The 21,267-nt window shown below is 40.2% G+C and overlaps 2 protein-coding genes and 1 non-coding gene across 7 annotated transcripts; 2 read left to right on the top strand and 1 right to left on the bottom strand.

Annotated features, from left to right (window-relative positions):
- The first annotated feature begins 211 nt into the window (after positions 1–211).
- On the top strand, positions 212–6,400 carry mblac1 (metallo-beta-lactamase domain containing 1). Of its 4 annotated transcripts, XR_010329136.1 has the most exons (5): positions 212–852; positions 1,553–1,800; positions 3,258–3,313; positions 3,394–3,444; positions 3,791–6,400. XR_010329136.1 is itself a non-coding variant. In XM_064328785.1 (4 exons), exons 1-3 carry the CDS (start codon positions 430–432, stop codon positions 3,395–3,397), a joined length of 675 nt encoding a protein of 224 aa, XP_064184855.1. In that variant the 5' UTR covers positions 214–429; the 3' UTR covers positions 3,398–3,444; positions 3,791–6,400. The 4 variants fall into 4 exon arrangements, 3 of the variants coding, with proteins under 3 accessions (XP_064184854.1, XP_064184856.1, XP_064184855.1); XM_064328785.1 differs by lacking the exon at positions 3,258–3,313 and having other exon boundaries at positions 214–852; XM_064328784.1 differs by lacking the exons at positions 3,258–3,313; positions 3,394–3,444.
- A 139-nt stretch (positions 6,401–6,539) lies between these two features.
- LOC135251385 (lysophosphatidic acid receptor 6-like) lies at positions 6,540–11,801 on the top strand. Of its 2 annotated transcripts, XM_064328777.1 has the most exons (3): positions 6,540–6,788; positions 7,730–8,226; positions 9,076–11,801. In XM_064328777.1, exons 2-3 carry the CDS (start codon positions 7,750–7,752, stop codon positions 9,724–9,726), a joined length of 1,128 nt encoding a protein of 375 aa, XP_064184847.1. In that variant the 5' UTR covers positions 6,540–6,788; positions 7,730–7,749; the 3' UTR covers positions 9,727–11,801. The 2 variants fall into 2 exon arrangements, with proteins under 2 accessions (XP_064184847.1, XP_064184848.1); XM_064328778.1 differs by lacking the exon at positions 6,540–6,788 and having other exon boundaries at positions 7,526–8,226.
- trnaw-cca (transfer RNA tryptophan (anticodon CCA)) lies at positions 10,347–10,418 on the bottom strand. The gene has a single exon. It is a non-coding gene; the product is annotated as a tRNA-Trp (tRNA).
- Positions 11,802–21,267: the final 9,466 nt, after the last annotated feature.

Below are 21,267 nucleotides of genomic sequence, written 5' to 3'. Positions count from 1 at the left end.
CAATTTATATTTGGGCATTTATTTTAGAATTACATCCTAGATTTAAAAACATCAAACTTTTAATATTGATGATAAAGATGATGAAGACATATGACTAATGAAAGAGGTTAATATCCAATGATTGTTGATTATTTTAAGATGATCATTTAACCTGGGTTACAATTCCAGTCATGACCATTGGAGGGCAATGTCCTCTTGTATATGCCCCTCGTTCAGACTAGAATCTATGGTTCCAACCTGTTGTAATGGTCCATAAAGCTAGCCAAACCTCAAGCTAGTGGTGACTGTTTCGGCAAAGAGCACAGATCTCTGGTTACAGAAAATATCGTGATCAGACTGATCATATTTCCTCTTTTTGCAACAGAATAAATATAGCTAAATAAACAGGTGAGCGCTTAAAAGCTTATTTTCGATCTACCCACCGCCATAATGGCCCTGGCAGAGAAAAGCAATACAGCTTGTGCTCTTACAGCCGAGCTCTTGACAGTTGGTCCGGATATAATGGGACAGCCGTACAGTATCTCCGTGTTAAAAGAGGGCTACTGCTTGCCACAGGCGAATGGATCGACACGCGCGGACGGCACTATAACTCTGCTGCAGGGACCAAAGACAATTCTGGTAGATACAGGCGGACCCTGGGATCGGGATTTTCTTTTGCGGCGATTAAAGGAGAAAAACATTAGCCCAGATGACATAAACATTGTAGTCGGCACTCATGGACACTCGGACCATGTGGGGAATTTGGGGCTATTTCCTGGAGCGACATTGGTTGTGGGATGTGACATTAGTCAAGGAGACCTCTACCTGCCCAACCAGCTAGCTGAGGGAGAACCATTTCCTATTGATGAACACGTGGGTTTGTGTTTATCCTTCAGTAATTCCGTGCTGCTTGTTAGTTACCTACTGTTTTAGTAAGAATGAGTTTACTGGCTTCAGCATTAGCAAAGCATGCCTGGAGGATATGACTAGCAGGATAGGCAGGCAGACAACGAGACAGACGACGTTCCTGGAGTTTCACAGTATTGTCGTAAAATTTCGTCTTCCCTTAGAGTCTTGTTTGCGTTCTGCATAGATGTGACCATAGACATATATACGTCTATGGATGTGACTGCGACGTAAATTTATCGCTGTTTCCGTCGCAGCACTTTCGACACAAGAAATACCCGAAGCGCTGCTCTAAAAAAGAGTGCATGACCCACAAGTTTGGAAATGTGTTACCACGGCGGCATAATTCTGCCGAGAAATATACCCACTAGTCTGACTTTGACAACTTTAAAACTCAAAAGTAACTTAAACATCCAGTCAGCACTAGTAGCTTAATACCAGTTTTTAGTATTTTTCGTCTGTAAGAGCAAGGAGTGAAAATGATTGACAAAGAAATGTCATTGACAAAAAATGGAAAAACAACAACATTATGTTAGGATTTTCATCGTTTCCTAGCATTGTTTTCAAGCATTGATTGCTACTTGTAGAGTACATTGTTCCAATACCAAGCATCCAGTTTCTTTCCTACCCTTCTTGTCTGAGTATAGCGCTCCTTTTTTTCGACTAGGTGTCAATACTGCCAACACCAGGTCACACTGGGCGGGATGTAAGCGTGCTGGTAAAAGGAACCTCAGTGGGTACTGTGCTGGTGGCAGGGGACTTGTTTGAATGCTGCACTGATGAGGACACCTGGCGGGAGCTTAGTGAGAACCCAGCGGTACAGGAGGTCAACCGGCAAAAGGCATTGCAGATTGCTGATGTGATCATCCCAGGACATGGTGGCCCATTCAGAGTGCGCATGGATGTGGGGGACAGGTAATTGATGTAAAACTGAATTGGGACACCCTAACAAGCAGGCAAAAGTTAGTGTTTTTAATTTCCTGTTTTCTGCCAATCTTTTCCCAGTTTTGATAAACCCTGTTGCTATTGTAGGTCTACTCAATCCTTGCAACTTTCTCGGTAACTTTTTGGAGGGTGCACACTAGCATACATTTGTTCATAAGTACATGCATCAGCTGGGGCATCATTTCACTAATCAGTTCATGAGCTGTCAGAACTGGTACGGTAAAGATTTTATCTGTGCCCCTGGAATATACCACTCAGGGGCATATTTTTGTCTCCATCTCAGTCTTGCTGTGAATTCACCTCACGTCTGTCTTATATCATTAGCCCTTTTCACTTCAAACAACATTTTTCACAAAACTAAATTTGATGTCAACAATTGTAATGTTCTGCTTTAACAGCTGACTTTACGTTCTAGTTGCCTTGCTGGATATTTCCAAGATAGACAATATAATTTCATATGACAGTCCGCACGATATTCCATTGTTATTCTGTGGCCTGCTCTGTTTGACTGGCTCTGCTGCCCCCCCCCCCCCCCCCATGCATAACAAGGAATGTCTCAGGCAATTAAAAGCTAAACTGAGCACCTGATCTATGTTTACAAATCTGGAGTCATGGAGTCTCCTCTCCTGCAGGGATTTATTACCTTCTAAAGAAACACAGAACACCGGAACTATTGAGGGTCAGGGGCCAAGCTTGGTCACTGAATGCCACAAGGGTCATAGTTTCCATTTTGATTTGAATTATTTATACCAATCTGTGACATTCAATTGAAATCATCAATTGAAAGTCTTAGTGTTTACTGTATAGACAATAATGGTGGCTGTTGAGGCCTGCTAGTTTGGAATTCACATTTTTAGAGGCAGTTCCAGTTTCAAACAGAGACCAGCATGGAATGACTGGTCTTGTCTCATGGATGTAATATATTACCTGAAGATGGAGATTTCTCTACTAGCTGAGTTAAAAAATTACAACCATAACCCCTTGTTAAAAGCAGAAGAGCTTGGTCTCACTGGAAAGAGCCTAAAACCATGAATCTTGATAATAATACCATGGTGCTTAGCCCTGCTTCCAACAACATAAGGCCATTTAATAAGAAAATTTTTAGCTCTTAGATAAAGCCTGACCTTGTCTGATCCCACTTCCACACCTTAACTTGGCCTCACCCAATCAGGCCAAGCATCCACACTCAATCATCGATTAAGTATGCATGGGCCAGGAGAAGAGGGGGTGTCCATCCATTTCATAAATTGATAAAATTGAATGAGGCAATTAGGTGTGCCTGGTAATCCCTAAAATAGTCAAGACCCAAATAAGAAACATTGTTTAATCATCTAAATTATTTGGGCTTCAGGTCCATCACATTGCACCAATTTCATATGAAGTGAGACTATAGTGCTCTTGTGAAGTATGTGACATGTCTCCTGCAGTAATGGAAGTTACCTGACTCAGCGGGACTCCTAGATATGTTGCTAAAAACCTGAAGGTGTGGTGGAGTTTAATGTTACCTCGTTCTCTATCCTGCGGGTGGCTCATGCCTTAGAACTGGTGTTCTGTGCCTTCCAGGTGACTAATGGGCTGTTTGGCTGGCTGTTCAGGACCTGCAACAGCAAGGCCGTAAGACAGTACCCTTTCCCACCCAATGCTCTACCAACTTCTGGCCTGCATTCGCAAAGCATTTGCATTCGCATTCACATTCGCAAAGGATAGCCATAATGTCTTCTACACAGCATGCAACTATACAACAATGGGTTTGGATAAATTACATGAAAACAACAGTTTGTAAAAGCAAAACATGATCTACACATTTTTGGTTTAGCCAGAAAAGGCGGTGCAATTACTGTTGATTCATCACATTATCAGCTTCAAACAGTACAGGTTGAATGTAAGGTTACTTGCATAGCATATGTATATTTTGTGAAGTCACAAGTACAGTAGCATGATTAATTTTGTCCTGTTCTAGCAATCAGCATGAAGTCGACTGCTCCCTCCTGAGACCTAAAAGGCAAGAAACTAAATGCTGTTCCACGTGAGCAACAGCTGCCTGGGACCCCCGGTGGACATGGACAGAAGTGCATGTACATGTTGTCTGGCAGGCACAGCAATACAAAGCAACTATTATGTTATGGTGCAGTTCTACAGTTTAGAATATGTAGTTTTATTTATTTTTAAATGAATAAATTACTTAATGTGTGTAATATTTGTGGACATTTTTTACATTGACGGATTTAAGGTATGTATTTAAAAAATATATTTGGTAAAGTACATTATATTATAGAGTAGACATTTGTTTTGTGTTTTATTTTAATTTACAGGCTGTTCAAACCTTTGTCCAAGTACATTCTTAGATAATACATGGTAATGCATGGGTAATACATGTAGACTAATACTTGTGTGTCTGCTAAGAAATTAAACTTTTTTCAGAGCTTCTGGAACTTGTTTATCCTGTTTTCTTATACTGCTCTACCCATTTACAGGAATGCAAGGAAACCAAGCAAGTATTTCAGAACACTTTCACAATAAAAATCTGACTTGCGCTGCTCTATCTCTGTCTGATTTCCCCCCCACAGGCATGGAAAGGAAAGTCTTTGGCAATCAGGGTCACGCTGACCATGTCCTGGCGTTTGCTCTCCTTTGAAGGTTTTATTACTTTATCTTTCTATTTTAGCCCCAGCTTGGCCAAAATAGAAAGATCATCTCCTTTTAAATTTAAATGTGTATTTAATTGAAATCATATTATTATTAATTTCTATAAAGATAAAGGTCGTTGAGGCTTGATAACTGCAATCTGAATTCAGTTCCAGTTTCAAGTGGAAACCAATGCAGTGCAATTTGGTTTTGTTGCATGGGAAATATTTTGCCTGATGGTGGAGATTGCAACTGGTGGGATTTAACAAGTATTTAACAAGTAACTACATATATCACGTCTCGTTTTTTTCTCCAGTTTTTTTCCATAGCTGAGCTGGATAGCTCCTAACATTCATGTTTCGTCTCATTTTAAAGACGACAAGACAATGAATATTTTGATTATAACATCAAAGTGCTTAGCCCTACTTCCAACAACATACATGTAAGGCTACTATAATATGTACATTTGGCAACCATCAGATAAGACAGTCCCTGTCTGACCCTTCTCCCACACCTCACCCATCTGTGCAGCCATTCTCCCGGTCTCTTTCAACCGCTCCCTAGCCCCCTCTTCCAACAGCATAAAATGTGGACCTTTCTTTACTTTGAGTCTTGAGTTTTTGTGTACTTAACTTCAGCCAGTTAACATCTGTTGTGGTGGGCATTCAGGGGTTGATATCTGCTGTTACCATCTGGAGAATGTAAATCTTCTGTCTGGGCCTTGCATTTCTTGGTGTTTGGTGTGCTCAGGGTTTGAAATTTTTGTCTTACAGCTCATCTGGCAGTTTTACATTCTCATTCCTGGCTTTTTAGAATATTCAACTGTCTTTTGGTTTTTGAGCTTTTGATCTTGGTTTTCTTGGGATGATCTTGTGAGAATCAAGCGGAAGTTTGGTATTCTCTTTCATTACTTTTGTGACAATAACCTGTCCATGTATGTAACATCTGTTATTTGTTAAGGTAGTTTGAACTTTAGTCTTTAGATTAGACCTTGAATTGTTTTTTCTTGTAACTTAATACATTTCTTCTTTTTAATCTGGTTGTGAGTTGTACATTTTGATAAAGGTTGATATAACAGGTTGCTCTGCCTATCAACAAATCTGATGACTTAATTGATCATTAATGGCTTTAATAATTGCCAAATTACATCAAATAAATATATTTAATATGTTGGGTAAGTGAGAGGTTTTAACTGTTGACACAGTGTGTTTGGTATTCAGTGCTAGACTGCTGGAGTGAGAATGTAAACATATTTCACTCAATCCTCATGGTTCCTACAATTACATGACCAGAATTGTTTTTGTTATGAAGTTACGGGAGCCGACAAAGTGGAAAAGTAAAACAAGCAACAAAAAAAAGGCAATGGTTTCAGTCCATGCGATTTTCCTCAGAGGAGTACTTCATTACATTCTTTAGATATTTTAAATGTTTCTGTTTGAAAAGCAGAAGAACACATGTAATGTTTAACATAACATTATCAACAAATCGGGTAACTTGACTAATGTCATGAATGTATAGTGAAGGAGATGGACACACTGGTTTATGCAGAGGGCCATACAGGACATTGCCATAGAGAAAGAAAAAAATAACAGTGACATTACAGGAAGTATGTCAAATATGTTCAGTTCCTCATTTATGCCACTAGGGTGTAGTATTTTAATGTAACTCGTATCTGGATTCATATTGCAATAATATTTGTTCCAAGTTAGCTGCCCTATGATGAAGGAGAGCAATATCAACACCACAGAACACAAAATTCAACAAATGTTTCTGTCTACAATGTTTCACCCTCTGGGTCAAGCCAAGAGACTTAAATGAACTTCTTTTTAGGTGCTTGTGACTTGTATACTGCAGACCCGATGGAGATCTGATAGACCAAAATATTTGCACTTGTTTTGTCTATATGTGAGCTTAAATAAACTGATGTTGACTTTGTGAAGACTGATCTTATTGCAGTGTGCAGTTATTGTATCTATGTTTTTCGACTCATTCAGAGCTCTATGCACCTGTAGTACATTTTGAATGATTTTTGAATGTTTTTGTAAAATTTGTCTTTAATTGTGAACATAGTGGAAAGTGTTTACTTCAGTCTAAATATGAATGCTTATGTCCAATAAAAAGCTGTCAAGCAAACATTTGGTTGCTAAGGAGTATGCAATCTAATGGTATTTCCCGTATGGGAAACTCCCACACTGCTGATTCTTTTAAGTTCATGCTTCACCTTCTGCCGCTTGTGAGTGTATGAATCACTCCTTAGATAAAGGGCAGGCCTCAGGAGAACACATTCCTAGTACACTAGCCTTAAAACGTGAGACTGCAGCTGCTGCACAGAGGTAAATATACATCTTTTTATTTCTGTGCTTTAAAAAGACTGAAGCATTTCTTGTATTTTAAGGAAATTATGCTATTTTTGTTATTTGGTGACTGCATGAATGCAAGATCTTTGCTTCAATTTGAATTATATCCAATGGTACATGTGTCATATAAACAGGGTCCTTATTTATGTACAATTACTATTACTTTTTGCAGAATGTTGATAGAATATTTTATAAACTGATTTCAAAGCAGCCAAGGTAACACAAAGTTAGAGATATATTTTCTTTTGTAATGAATTTTCATTTCCTCTTGCTTGGTGTGCTTTTAAATATTTGTTAATTGGTTACTCCCAGCTATTTACTGTTAAAATATATTTACAAGCATACGGTCACAATGGCTTTGTATTTCTGAAACAATCATTAATGGATTATGAATCATGAATTTCTGGAGATTATTTTGGAAATTGTAGAATTCAACAGATTGCACCAGCTAGGTCAGGACAGTCTGATTTATTTTTGACCAAGAAACCTGCTTAAGCATGTGTTGATAAGTAATACCAAATTTGTGTCCAACCAATGTGGCATACAGCCTTTCTGTATCTGTGTCATGTACTGTACACTCAGTTTGTAAGTATTTTATATTTAGAATGATGTATCAATGACATGTCAATGTCAATGTGACCTTTGGTATGCACTTACTGTACAGTATGTTGCTTTGGATAAAAGCGTCTGCCAAATAAATGCAATTTAATGTATATATTGTATTATATTTACCATTCTCAAAATGATTACCATAAATGATATCATGAGTGAAAACACATGCCCAAAATTAACCGCTGGATCTCTCCAAATAAACACAGTGGTTATTTAATGTAATATTAACCAAAGCAATCCATGGCTTTTATTGAACGTAAAGTTAGTGACCAAATATTTGATTGCCTTTTCTTGCACTGCTACAGCTAAAGGCCAGGCGACCACCATGTCCAGTGGAGTCGATTACTTCGACGCTCAGCTGATGAACGTTACCCAGTCTAACTATTCCAATGTGACTGAAGGATGTGAGAGGCAGAGTGCGGACTTCCAGTACCTGTTATTGCCAGTTGTGTACAGCCTGGTCTTTGTGCTCGCAATGGCTGGGAATTTGACTGCCCTGGTCCATTTCCTGCATACCAGATCAGTCACCCACCCATCGCACATCTTTTTGGTCAACCTGTGCGTTATTGATCTCCTCTTCGCCCTCACTCTGCCTTTTAATGTGGTCTACCACGCCCGCCGCAATGACTGGCCCTTTGGAGAGACCATGTGCAAGATTAACGGTTCACTGTTTTTTGGAAACCTGTATGGCAGCTCGCTGTTTCTCATGCTCATTTCACTGGACCGCTATCTGGCGGTGGCACATCCACTTCGGGCTCTTCGAATGCGCAGTCCCAAATACCGCATTATTCTCTCCTGCTTGGTAATATTTCTCATTTTCGTATATTACACAATGTTTTTTTAGTTTGTGCATATGGGCCATTTGAGAATAGTCTTGCATATCCAGGGTGTTGTTAACATATTGAATTTCTATACATAATTCTTATAGTTTCCAAACCAAATCATTTAATTACATTTTAAGGGGATAGTCCATCGTTTTTGGAAATTCACTTATTGGAAATCTTACCCATACCAATTTCATCACTATGCATCCAGTGTAAAAAATATTAGACAATATTAGACAACATCTACGTGCTAACTGCTATGAATGGCTGCAGAAGAAAGCAATGTTAACTTTGCTAATTAGTGACTGACATACATCTTCCGGCGTCTCCCAAAGTTATTTATACTTGCATATTGTGTGTTTGTGACAAGTAAAAATATAAACAGGAAAACAAGATCTTAGTTGTTTTAGAGGCAGCTAAATTCAGAACTATATTTGACAAATAACAATGTATCATCCGCTGGGTGCAGCGATTAGTAGCTATGCAGCACACACTTCAAGCATGAGTTTGGGGTTGCGAGGTAGGCAGTACTATTGGCTGCAATGGGATTGGCAGTGGGAGCACAAGTTTACAATCAGTGACATGCATACCTAGCAACCCCCAACTCATGTCTTATGGTCTAATTATGGGTAAGATAGCCAAAAAGCGAATTTCCCAACAAGTTTGTTCGCCTATCGCTTGAATATGTGTTGGTCAACATTTGTGAAACTATCTCTGTCAGTGTTGCATATGAACAGTGTTTGAAGTGGAAAATTTGTTATTTTAACAATATTGTTTATCATCCTTCTTTTCATGAACATGCTTCTCTGCTATTTAACTTAATACAGGTGTGGGCGGTCCTGGCCTCAGCAATTCTGTACCTCACTCTGCGGGGCCCACTGACCCGACCATTTCCAGGCACAGGCCACATTGCCTGCATGGAGAACTTCTCCTCTCAGTCTTGGCGTGGGCGGATCTCCTCGGTCAGCCTCCTGGCAGCTGCAATTGGCTTTTTCCTGCCCCTACTGGTCATTGCCACCTGCTACCCACTCATCGCCTGCAAGCTGCTGGCAAATGTCCAGGTCAAGGAGCAGGGCACCTCCAGAAGCACAATGTCCTCAGCTCTCTCTGCTCATCATGTAACTGGAAGGGTGCAAAAGAAGGCTCTGCGAATGGTTCTGTTGGTCCTGGGGGTCTTCCTGGTCTGCTTTGCCCCCTATCACATCAACCAGCTGGTGCACACTTTGCATAGGATGGCAGTGCTCTCGGGCTGCTCTGCGATTCGTTTTACCTACCCTGCCCGCAGAGTGGCCATGGCCTTGTGCAGCCTAAACTCCTGCCTGGACCCCGTGGTGTACTGCCTTGCCTCAGAGAACTTCCACTGGGATAGGAGGTACTGGTGCTGTGGTGCGCTGTGGAGGCCAATGGGATGGCGCAATAAGATGAATCAGAACTTAAATCACCTAACCACAATTGCAAATCGAGAACAAAATGCTTAAAAATTGTCATTTTGCACTTGATATTACTCAGCCTTTTGACTGTAGAAAGGGTGAAGGGATTCCGTACCCAAATGTGATATACACTCATAATAATCGTTGTTTATTTGAAAAAGTAAATAAACTTCCCTTTTGTTGCATCATCCGGTTACATATCACCCTTCTGGAGTTTGGTGCCTGACACCAGCTACTCAAAAGAGCTGTAAAGAGGAACACAATATCCACTTATCTGAAGATACCCCCAAATCTGTTCAATGTGGCATCAAAGCTGACCAAAGCTTTGCATGTGGTTCTTGCTGTTCATGTCAGGTGGATATAGATTCTCAGCACACATGAAACTCATGATGTTCAATCTTCTCTTCCTGCATCTCTTCCTAGGAATAGATTCCCTTGCCCTGTAAACAGCAAGGCATAAGCAGAAATGTTGTGGACTTGGCCGGAACTCACCTTGACAACAAGGAAAATTAAGCACCTTTTTGTAATATACAGTTTACATGTACATATATAATTAATAGGATGACCAATATTTTTAAAATGTTATTTCAGGGCCATTGGCTATTTGAATTTCAGTATCTTGCATCCCTAATATGAAATGGAATAATTTTTAAGAAAATAAGATCACATGACCCCGACGTGATTTGAACACGCAACCTTCTGATCTGGAGTCAGACGCGCTACCGTTGCGCCACGAGGTCTCTCGTTAGAGGACTGCAATACACCATGAAACATCCGTAGCATTAGCAATGTATGACCTTCCCGCGCTTCTTTTTTGTCGCTACTGTTTTTGGTAACATAATCGATTTTGCAAGATTTATAGCTTTGTTACAGGAAGTGCTATCAACCCCCCGGTATTTCCAGGGTTTCGCAAATTGGGCTATTCTGTCGAGAATTTCACACTGTGTCACGTGCATTTCCCAAAACAGTTCCATGGTATTTCCCCTTTACGACACTTCATAGTAAAAGTCCGTGAACTACAAAAATAATAAGTATAACAAAGATGGTGGACAATCATAATAAATTGTGGTCAGATTGTGGTCGGGGAATTTACTTGACATACCAAGTAATCTTAGCATAATGAGTATACGTAAATATTAGAGAAGCAGGCAAAACAATGTTGAGAGTCTAGTCATTGTGGTTACTTCTGTGGGAAATGCTTAAAAGTAGCTGTTTGCATATCCATATTGCAATTGTTATTTTATTTATAATCAGTCTGGACAGAAGCCATAGGCTGAAGTTTGTACATTAGCCTACTGTAAATGCTTAGACCTCAGTTACTAAATGCTCAGCATGCACAAGAAATGTCACTATAATTCTGGAAATAATATCTCTCTCCGTTGACCAGAACATCCGGGAAGTCTGTGACACTGTCAAGGTCCTGGGGGTCACCATCCAGAGTAATTTGCATTGGGACAGTCAGGTGGACCACATGCTGACCTCAGCAAACAGGAAGCTTTTTGCTCTGCGTCGCCTGAAGAAATTTAGTGTCCGAGACCCAGAACTGGTTTCCATCTACACAGGCTACGTATGCCCGGTGCTGGAGTATGCAGTCCCTGTCTGGCACAGTTCCCTGACTACAGATCAGGCTAAAAGGCTGGAAAGCACGCAGAAACGGGCTTGTATAATCATACTTGCCCAGAGGTACTCAGGGTACCCAGAGGCTCTCTGCACTCTCGGATTGTGCACTCTATCAGACAGACACACTCAACTGTGTCTTAGCTTTGCCAGAAAGCTGCTAAAGTCCAACTTCAGTGACTGGCTACCCCCTCTCAGGGAGGAGCTCATGGGTCGTCAGACAAGGAACTCAAACAAACTGGCCATCCCAAGATGTTGAACTGAGAGATACAGGAGATCACCAATCCCCTATATGTGCAGACTCCTAAATGACGGCGGATTTTAAATTTGGGATACAAGGTATTAGATCTCAGCTTAGATAATTGCAACATTTTAAATTTTTAGTCTACTTAGTATTGATGTTTTATTGTAACAGCAAAATAATTCAGTGTTTTAATGACAACTGTCTTTATGAATCTGTAATAGTGCTGAAAGGTCAATAAAATAAAAAAAATTATAACATGCAATTTTGGAGTGCTCTAGTCTCCATTGTTCTATTGTTTTAATTTTTAAATCTTGTTTTACATAATTTCTTGTCAATCACATTTGCATTTGTAAGGAAAAACTTTGAGCTGCATTTACTTTTATGAAAAGTGCTATATAAATACAATTTGATTGCTTGATATATATATATATATATATATATATATATATATAAACTACATAAATAAATTTATAGGCTACATAATTGTATATAATAAATATTAATATAATTAAATATAATTAAATAATAGTCATTAAAAAGTCACTCACATACAAATAAAAGTCATTCGCATACAATTGCCACATGATTTCAGGAATATGATTTGTGGTACAATATTTTTGTGGCGATCTATTTTTGCATTTGATTGGGCATCCCAGTCACAAATTCAGTATTTTTAAAGGTCCAAGAAACTGGATTAAAATTATGATTAAATTCACCAGAAGTGACAATTAATTGTCTTCTTAATATTTCTTTCAAGTTTTAACACAATTGTAACTATTAAATTGTAATAAACACTATTAGAATATCATGTTCAGCAGACAAAAAATCCTGTGCTCATTAACATTCATATCTGTAAGACACATATATAAACCATTTCTTGTTGCTAGATTAGAGCCGGTTAGAGCAGATTGTCCCATGCAGTATCATTACAATACCAGACAAAACAAAATAAAGCAACATAAACTAGACTTTACCATCATAGTTAAATCAGAAGACCATTCAATGTATAATGTTGTAACAATGAGCTATTGTACACTAAACTCTCCAGCAGTCTGAAACTCTGGACATTACACTCAAATAAAGAAAGGGTTTGATTAAACATGTCTAACCTTGAAAGCTATTTAATTATTAGTAATTACTAATTATTAGGAAAACACAGAACCATGACACAATTACAAATTACCAAAAACTGCTGGGATGGGGCAACATGTAACAAGTGTCATGAAAAAAAAGGGGGGAGGATTTAGAGTGAAATATACAGCGTAGTGGTGGTTAGTCTAGGTATAGTTTGAAGAGATGAGTCTTCAGGCCACGGCGGAAGATGGGTAGTGAGGGGGAGGTTCGGAGAGGGACAGGGAGTTCGTTTCACCACTGGGCAGCTAGGGTGGAGAAGCTCTGTGATCCCTTTGGTCGGGTGGGAGGGGTTACAAGGCGCCCTGCTGCCGCAGAGTGGAGTGGTTGAGCAGGCACATAGGATCAAACCATGTCCTGCAAGTAGATGGGGGCTGTCCTGTTGGCTGCAGTGTAGGCAAGGGTCAGGGCTTTGAACTGGATCCTGGCAGCGACCGGTAGCCAGTGGAGAGATCACAGCAGAGGAGTGACGTGGGAGAATTTGGGATGGTTGTAGATGAGTTGCGCAGCGGCATTCTGAATCATCTGTAGTGGCTGTATGGCACAAGCTGGCAGGCTTGCAAGGAGAGAGTTGCAGTAATCAAGGCGAGAGGTCACCGTAGCCTGGACGAGCAGCAGGTGGAGTGCGGTATGGTCGAATCCTTCTGTTGTTGTACAGAAGGAATCTGCAGGACCGTGATGTTGCCTTGATGTGCTCCTTGAGGTCCAGTTGGTAATCCAGGACCACCCCCAAGCTCTTGGCAGCGTGAGAGGCAGTCACTGTGGTGCCATCAACCGTGATTGAGAGCTCACGTAGTAAGGAGGTCTTACATGGGAAGAAGAGCAGCTCAGTTTTGTTGAGTTTGAGTTTCAGATGGTGGCTGGCCATCCAGGTGGAGATGTCAGCCAGGCAGGAAGATATCTTATCATTGACCTGTGTGGCCAAGGGGGGAAAGAACAGAAGAGTTGCGTGTCATCTGCACAACAATGATAGGAGAAGCCATGTGAATTAATAACTGAACCAAGAGATTTGGTGTATAAGGAGAACAGCAGAGGACCCAGTACAGATCCCTGTGGAACTCCTGTAACAAGGGGATGAGAAGCAGAGGCAGACCACTTCCAGGTGACCTGGTAGGACCTATCTGCAAGATAGGAAGCGAACCAAGACAGGGCAGTCCCAGCAATGCCCATCCCAGCCAAGATGAAGAGGAGTATTTTATGGTTGACCGTGTTGAAAGCTGCAGACAGGTCAAGAAGGATCAGGACAGAAGAGAGGCGTGAGGCTCTTGCAGTGGCAAGTGCCTCCATCACAGCCAGGAGCACAGTCTCTGTTGAATGCCCGGATCGGAAGCCAAACTGGTGAGGGTCTAGCAGAGAAGAGACATGTATCTAGAGAAGAGGCAATGTTTAGGCATTTTCACCTTCTCTTGCCTGCACAAAACAATGGCATCACTTACAAGGATTTTACTGGGCTTACCTTTTTAGTTACACCAAGTTAACCCGTTTAGCCCAGGGGGAAAGGAAGTATATTTCGGCACAGGCTTTTATACTTGTTTTCTTTTGCAAAAAACATTTAAAAATATTTCTGGGCCTTTTGTGAATGCAAAACTGCATTAAAACAACACATCAACAAATGTTTCACAGATTTTCTGGACCTTTAATGTGACTTGCCATTTAAAGGTTTTGCAATGTGAAAATATTTATATTTCATTTAGTTAAGCAATTAACTATTGCATAAAATATATATTTAGCTTAATGTACTAACAAAAGTATGAAATTTAAAACAATTTAGGCAGATTTTGGACCTCAAAATGAGATCTTCTTGCAGTCCCTGCTATCACAGAAGAATTTGACAAGACTTGTTAATAATTAATTTATGCATTTTTTTTAACATCAACCTAAATGTCCAACAGATAGCTTGCTGATAGATGCGATTAAAGCAGATTTGGATTTTCATTAAAACACTCTGCCGTGACAATGCTGAGAATGTGCTGTGGGATAAATAGGTGGGTTACCTGCCACCAATGAACAAACGTACCCTAATCTGCACCCCTAATGTAAATAGAACATCATTGATAAAACAATGTAAATGCCACAAATACTTGGGGAAGGATCCAGACACAGAGATGGACTCTGGAGGCAGAAGTGAAACAAAAAAAGACTTGTTGGAACAAGAACAAAAACAACATAAAGAGGCAACACAAGGAAACAAGACCAGGTCAAAACCTAGTATATGGCTGGACCGGCCGACCAATGGTGTAACTTCATCACTCAGTCAGTCAGTCAGTCAGTCAGTCACAGACATGCGTGTTTGTAGGGCTGGCCCTGCTGTTGCGGTCCAGCCAAAAACTAGGACTAGACGGAGAGACTAGTGGCTGGCATAATGTGCAAACAAAACACTACAATCAAGCAAAGATACAATGGGAACCAGGGACTTAAATACACAGTGGAACATATACAAACAAAAATCCGATAACAGTCACAAGGGACCACACAGACAAAAAAAATTGACATTAGGGCTAAAGAGCTAGTGCCATCTGGTGGCCAGGAACAGAAACTGTGACAGCACCCCTTCTCCGATGAATAGCTCCTAACATTCCTCCAGAGATGCTAGTATAACGCCTGTCCAACACACTTCCCTTCATCTTTCCACAATATATATAAATTTACATGCATATATACGGATATAATTTGAAAGGAAATGAAAAAGGAAGACCAAAAAGAAGGCAGTTGTTTCTATTACTTTTATTCAGACATTATTTAGGTTGGCAGTTTATTTCTGTTTACTTCTATGCTGGATACAATTATTGGTTTTAGTTCCAGTTAAACAGAATGGACTTTCACAGTGCTTACAGTGTTAGATTTCACAGGCCTTGATGCGATAAAATCCAGATCCAAGGCACATGGGAATCACAGGCCTGTGCAGATTTCAAATTTTTGTAAAGTGAAGAAGCTGAGCATGCATAGTATGGCTCCTGTAGCATATGCCAGACCTGGTCAGGGTCATAATACTGTTTAAGCTACAAGAAAATTGGCAGAGTTCAGTTTCAGAGGCTCATTCTCATTTCCCACAAGCTGTGAACCACTGTACTGTACACTTGCAGGTGCACTTGTATCTCTTCCCCTCTCTCTTTCTCTATAGATTTCTATAAATAGACATACGCACACACACATATATGCACGCACACACGCACACACACACACTGTATATATTTATATAGGGGTTGGACAAAAGCACCACATGAAAAAGGACCTTAATTCACAAATAAGGGTGATTTTCTAGACATGGTAAATGTTCAGTTTCTACATTGCTTGGATTAAAGCCTTTGTTAAATGCCTAAATTGTAAATTGTCTCTGAAGGATCAGTTTCACGAATAGGTAAAAGTACTAGAATACTTTTATATAGTGATGATACACTGCATTTTTATATGAATTAATGTAACAGCAATGCGGTTTTAAGTGTACAGAGACATATGCTGCACATTTTCTAAAAACTGAAAAAATATGAAACATTTCAGTTAAACATAAAAGGCATGACATTTACAGATCAAGACTGTATTTGAAGTTGAGCTTTTCAACACCTTTCCACACCCTTACTTCATTTGATACATACAGCATCTACTGTATGTCACTGACATCCTGTTTATTCCTTTCTTATAATTGAATGTGTGGGTTGGTTGGGTGGGTGGTGATGGTTATGAGTGTGTCTGTCTACATGTTTTGATCATGTTTTGATCATTCTAGCCAAAGTACTCAGTTTCTTTCGCCTTACTTTTCACTTTTTTTCTAATTTGTTCTCCTTACTTCTCTAGTGCCTGCTGTATAAAATAAGATATTCTTGTTATTACAGTAGGGTTGCAGTGAAAAAGCAAGTGAGCAGCTTAGACAGCTGAACTGAGGTTCCCTCATCTTCCCTTAGACCAAACCACTCTGATCCACTGCCTCTCAGCGATAAATTCAATGTGCCACTCAACACTTACATTCAGTGCATGGAACTTTCTTTCCCAGTACCTTGTCCTTGCAGCTCAGCCCTTATCCAGCTCAGCCTCTCCCACTTTTATCTGAGCTAGGCAGTTGCATAAAAGCATTTTCAAAAGTACTTTGCTAACTCAGAAAAACAGTTTTTTTCAGGCAATTTGTAAAATTAAACACTTGTAAAAGTGGTAAGGTACAGTTGTTGGGAAATAAAGCACATATGAATCAAACACACATCAAACAAGGCATGCAGAACAGTGAAGTTACTAATATCAAGTATTCATTTCAAACAGAAAGATTGCGTCATCTGGGTGATTCCCTTAAATTGCATCTTTCGAAATCTGTGTGACAGCAGTAATACACCACTGCATGCAGTTAGCAATTAATTAATTACATTTCAGTCCAGTCCAATTTTTGATGACAGAAATATCACCTGTTTATATCACAGAAGAGAAGGTGGCATTTTTAACATTGTGCTAATTTTATTAATTATCTTTAGGACATGAAAATATAGCAAAAGGAAAGTTATAACATTGATGGTGGCAGTCATAACAACAAAAAAAGCTAGTCACGCAAAATTTATGAATGTGAAAAATTGTATCTGTATTTTTCTGATTAAACCATGCTGGCATAGTGTAAATGTAAGCTGAATTTAGTGACATGCTTTTTACACAGCAATCACTGTGGGCATTTTAGTTGTACACAGTGGAAAACCTGGACCCCACCTCCCCCTTTAAAAAATAAAATTCTATTTGACAGTATTCACTGCTCATGAGCCATCTGAGAAACTAGTGAGCTACGCTAAACGAATCCTTGTAGCACTCCTACAGAGTGCTCATGTATCAGAGTTCAGATGCCAGATATGTGCTAGCACAGGCGGGAGTGCCTGTATTTTAAATTTCCTTCCCAAAGTGAGGAGTCTGAAAAGGGACCAAGCAGGGTGAGGGGTCGGAAAAAAAACTTTCTGCGCCTTACATTTAATACCAGTGACATATACAGTATGGAGGAAAATGAAAATAGAGGGGAGGCCCTAGCTGATGTTATGTGAATGACTTTTTCCGACTACTTCTTCTCATGGGCATTTGAAGTGTCACGCCATCCTGTGACTAAGAAGGTGAGAACACCCTTCGCAACACCTAACTAGAAGTGAGTCATCCCCTTTGTAGTCACACCAGATATTTTTAGCTGGTGCAGAAAGTGAAGTTTCTGTTTGGCTTTTTCAAATTACAAGGCTGGTGTTGTCGTCCCGCTGAACTGAGTAGCAGATGGTGACCACCTTCTCCATTATCTCCGCTATCACCAATGGAGCGAAGTCCTCCATTTCTTTTGGCTTTGTAATGTTTAACACTAGGTTATTTGCCTGACATCACTCCACTAGGACCCCCACCTCAGCCCTATAGCCTGTCTCCTGTGTTGTGGAAAATCAACACTTTTCAATTATCTAAGGAAGAGAGACTGAGACACTGCTTTAAACTTCAAGTCTTTTTATTATATCTGCAGATAAGAGACAGTTCAAGAGCTTTCACTGAGCTCAGGAAGCAAATCTCAAAAAGGCTTCTCTCTGTGTTTGATTTTTACACTTTCTAAGGGGCACATGCACTCCTTTGTTCCTTCACACCAGTACTTTTCCACTCACATGTTAGCCTACACACTGTCGGCCACACAGACTCTGTTCTGCTGGCATGAAGTTTGGCCTTGGTGATAAAAGAGGAGCAGGATGTACTGCCACCTCTCCCTAAGGGGAACCAACTGGGGCTTAACAGAGAAACAGAAAAGAGTGGTTGCAACAGATTATACATTAAAAATACAAGCAGCCAGTCACATACACAGAGGCACAGTTTAGAACATACACAGTACATAATGTATATGGCTTATTATTACTAAAATGTAGTTTTAAAAATTATTAACACCATCAAATCACAATTTTTTGTGGCACCTGTAAATTTAGTCATTTACACAGGTTCAGAATAGGATGCATAAGCATTAGTATATAGTGAGTATAGGAGTGGTGAGAGAACACAACCCTGAGGGACCACAGTATTAAGAATTGTGAGCCTAGAGAACCTTTTACCTATCTTAACCACCTGCTTTCTATGTTACAAAAAATCCAAAATCCAGTGGCACAGAAACTGGTTCACTCCCAACAGCTGAAGTTTATCAAATAGTTTAAGCACAATGGTGTTGAATGTTGAACGGAAATCAAACCCATGCGTAGGTGTGGCAGGGGCCACCAGGTACTGCAGGATACTGTGTAGACACAGTGACACAGCATCCTCTACAGACCTGTTGGCCTGATAGGCAAACAGAAATGCATCAAGCCCAGCATTAGATAGATTAGATCAGTTGCACAAACACCGTCATAATGACAAAGGTCAGAGCAACACATCTGCAAACCTTTCAGAATGGTAGCATTAAACTTCCTGGATACCAGGATAAGAAAAGCAAACAAAACATGCTGAAGAAAAGCAAACAAAACATGCTGGAACTTTACATTGCTTCAGAAACCAGTAAAAATATTTGTAAAAAATGAGGACCAGACATTAGACATTACACATTGCATTACAGACACTACATCACATCACAGCTGCTCTTATCCAGAACAACTTTTTACATTTTTCATTGCATTCTTTTTGACAGCTGGATATATACTGAAGCAATGCAGGTTAAGTAAGTATTACCAGTACTTCTATGATGAGGCATGCACAATGGGTGCCTACCACCTACAGTTATATGAGAAAAAGCTGGTGAAAACCTTGGGCCTGGAAATCAACATCCATGGGCAGGTCAATCTGTTTGGATTTCAGTCCTTCACTTGTCGCCAGCATTGAAAAGGCTAACTGATAGACACGCTGACTGACTGAGTAATTGCCTGGCTGAGCTACACCAGTTCACCACACTGTGAGGACTGGCAGCTGTGAACAGAACTGATGGTACTTACAGTTGCAAGTCTTTGAGCCAGGTTGTTACTGACACAGCAAATCCTGCAGTTACACTTGCAAGTATTACCACGTGAGAGTTTCTTCAGCAGTGTTATGTTGCAATAATGTTGAAACTGGCTGGTGCTGACAAGATGCAAGTAATTTGTTTTATTGTTAACCAGGGCAAAATTATACAATGTTACATGCTACAATGTTCTAGATGATCAGTTTAGCAAACCATTTCATATCCACTCTGTTAAACATTAGTTCAGCTGTGGCACCAGAGGGCAGTGTAACTTATTCAGGCATACAGTATCACATACAACACGATACATACAAGATCATACAAGGGGTTCCACTGTTGAGAGACAGAAAACTATTTACTGAAATTCTAAAACCTTTGGTTAACAATATGGTCAATTATGCATCACCCTGCATGACACCTGAACACATTGTCCATTGATTCACCTCAGGCCTCAGAATGTGAGATCAATGAGCATAGGGTTAACTTACACCCAAGAATTAAGGCAAAGTAAATGCTGGGAATTGCATTGTTTTGGACATACACTTGTTCAGTTTCACTATGTTTTCTTATTGCCTTGTGCACAACATTTTTATTTGTGTTAGGCGATGGTTGCAGCAACATGAGATCCTAGTGAGTTTCCTGCGAACCACACAGAATAAAAGAAGTTATCTAAGAAATTATGAATTTAATGCACAATATACTATACAACGAACAATGCTGTGTTCTTACGTTGATCATGACCGAAGGTAGAGCTGAGTAACTTTCAGGCCGATTGACCAAGAGGGGGCGTGGCTTATCACAAGAATATCAAGTAGGAATTATAAGTAGGAAGAAGGTAGTGATGTCTAATAAATCTGCCTTCAAAGGCCATGTTTGTGGTGTGTGCTTGATGTGTCCAACCAAACACCTGTTTTAAATGAAGACACAGCAGCCCTTAAGCACCTATGTAGTGTCTATGGTTATTCAGGATAAGGCAATAATAGACTTATAGGCACACATACATTTTGGAGAAAGGGACAGTGTTTTTTACTTCCTGTTTTCACTTCCTCTTACTGTGGTAGACCAAAATACCAGGCAGAATGCAAGGTCCACATTCAGAGTTTAAAAGCAAAACACTGCATGCACACACACACACAGACACACACACACGCAAGCACACACACACACACTTATTACATACTTTATTCATGGTTTTTACACTCCCCAGCCCTTTTTTGGAGACAATATGTGCCTATAGGTGGAGCTGGAGATGCCTAATTAATTGTTTATAAGAGCACACGGGAAAACTTGCATTCCAGATCGGAAACAGCCCGTCCCTGTCTGCATGGTGCTTGCAATCCTGCTGATCTTGTCGGTCTTCGGTCCCCGATGTATAATTTCTGTTCTTTTTAGCTGCGACTGCAGCTCTATAACTCTGTCTGTCGGTCGGTCAGTTGGTTGGTCTACAAAAGTGTCCCACCCCGTAGCGGCCACAGTTGAAATTTGGCATGGACGTTGATCATGACCGAAGATAGAGCTGAGTAACTTTCAGGCCAATTAACCAAGAGGTGGCGTGGCTTATCACAAGAAGACGCATAACTCCCGAATGGATTCACAGATTTGCACAAGATTTTGTGGAACGGTTGGTCATGAGCCAAAGAAGAGGTCACGTATTTGTGTGAGAGTGTGTGCGTGGATGCATGCGCGTGTGCGGTTTCAG

The sequence above is a fragment of the Anguilla rostrata genome, chromosome 3 (genome assembly GCF_018555375.3).
Source record: "Anguilla rostrata isolate EN2019 chromosome 3, ASM1855537v3, whole genome shotgun sequence".
In the NCBI taxonomy this organism is placed as follows: Eukaryota; Metazoa; Chordata; class Actinopteri; order Anguilliformes; family Anguillidae; genus Anguilla; species Anguilla rostrata.
Note: the sequence above shows the minus strand (reverse complement) of the source record. Positions and strands in the feature narration are given on the sequence as shown.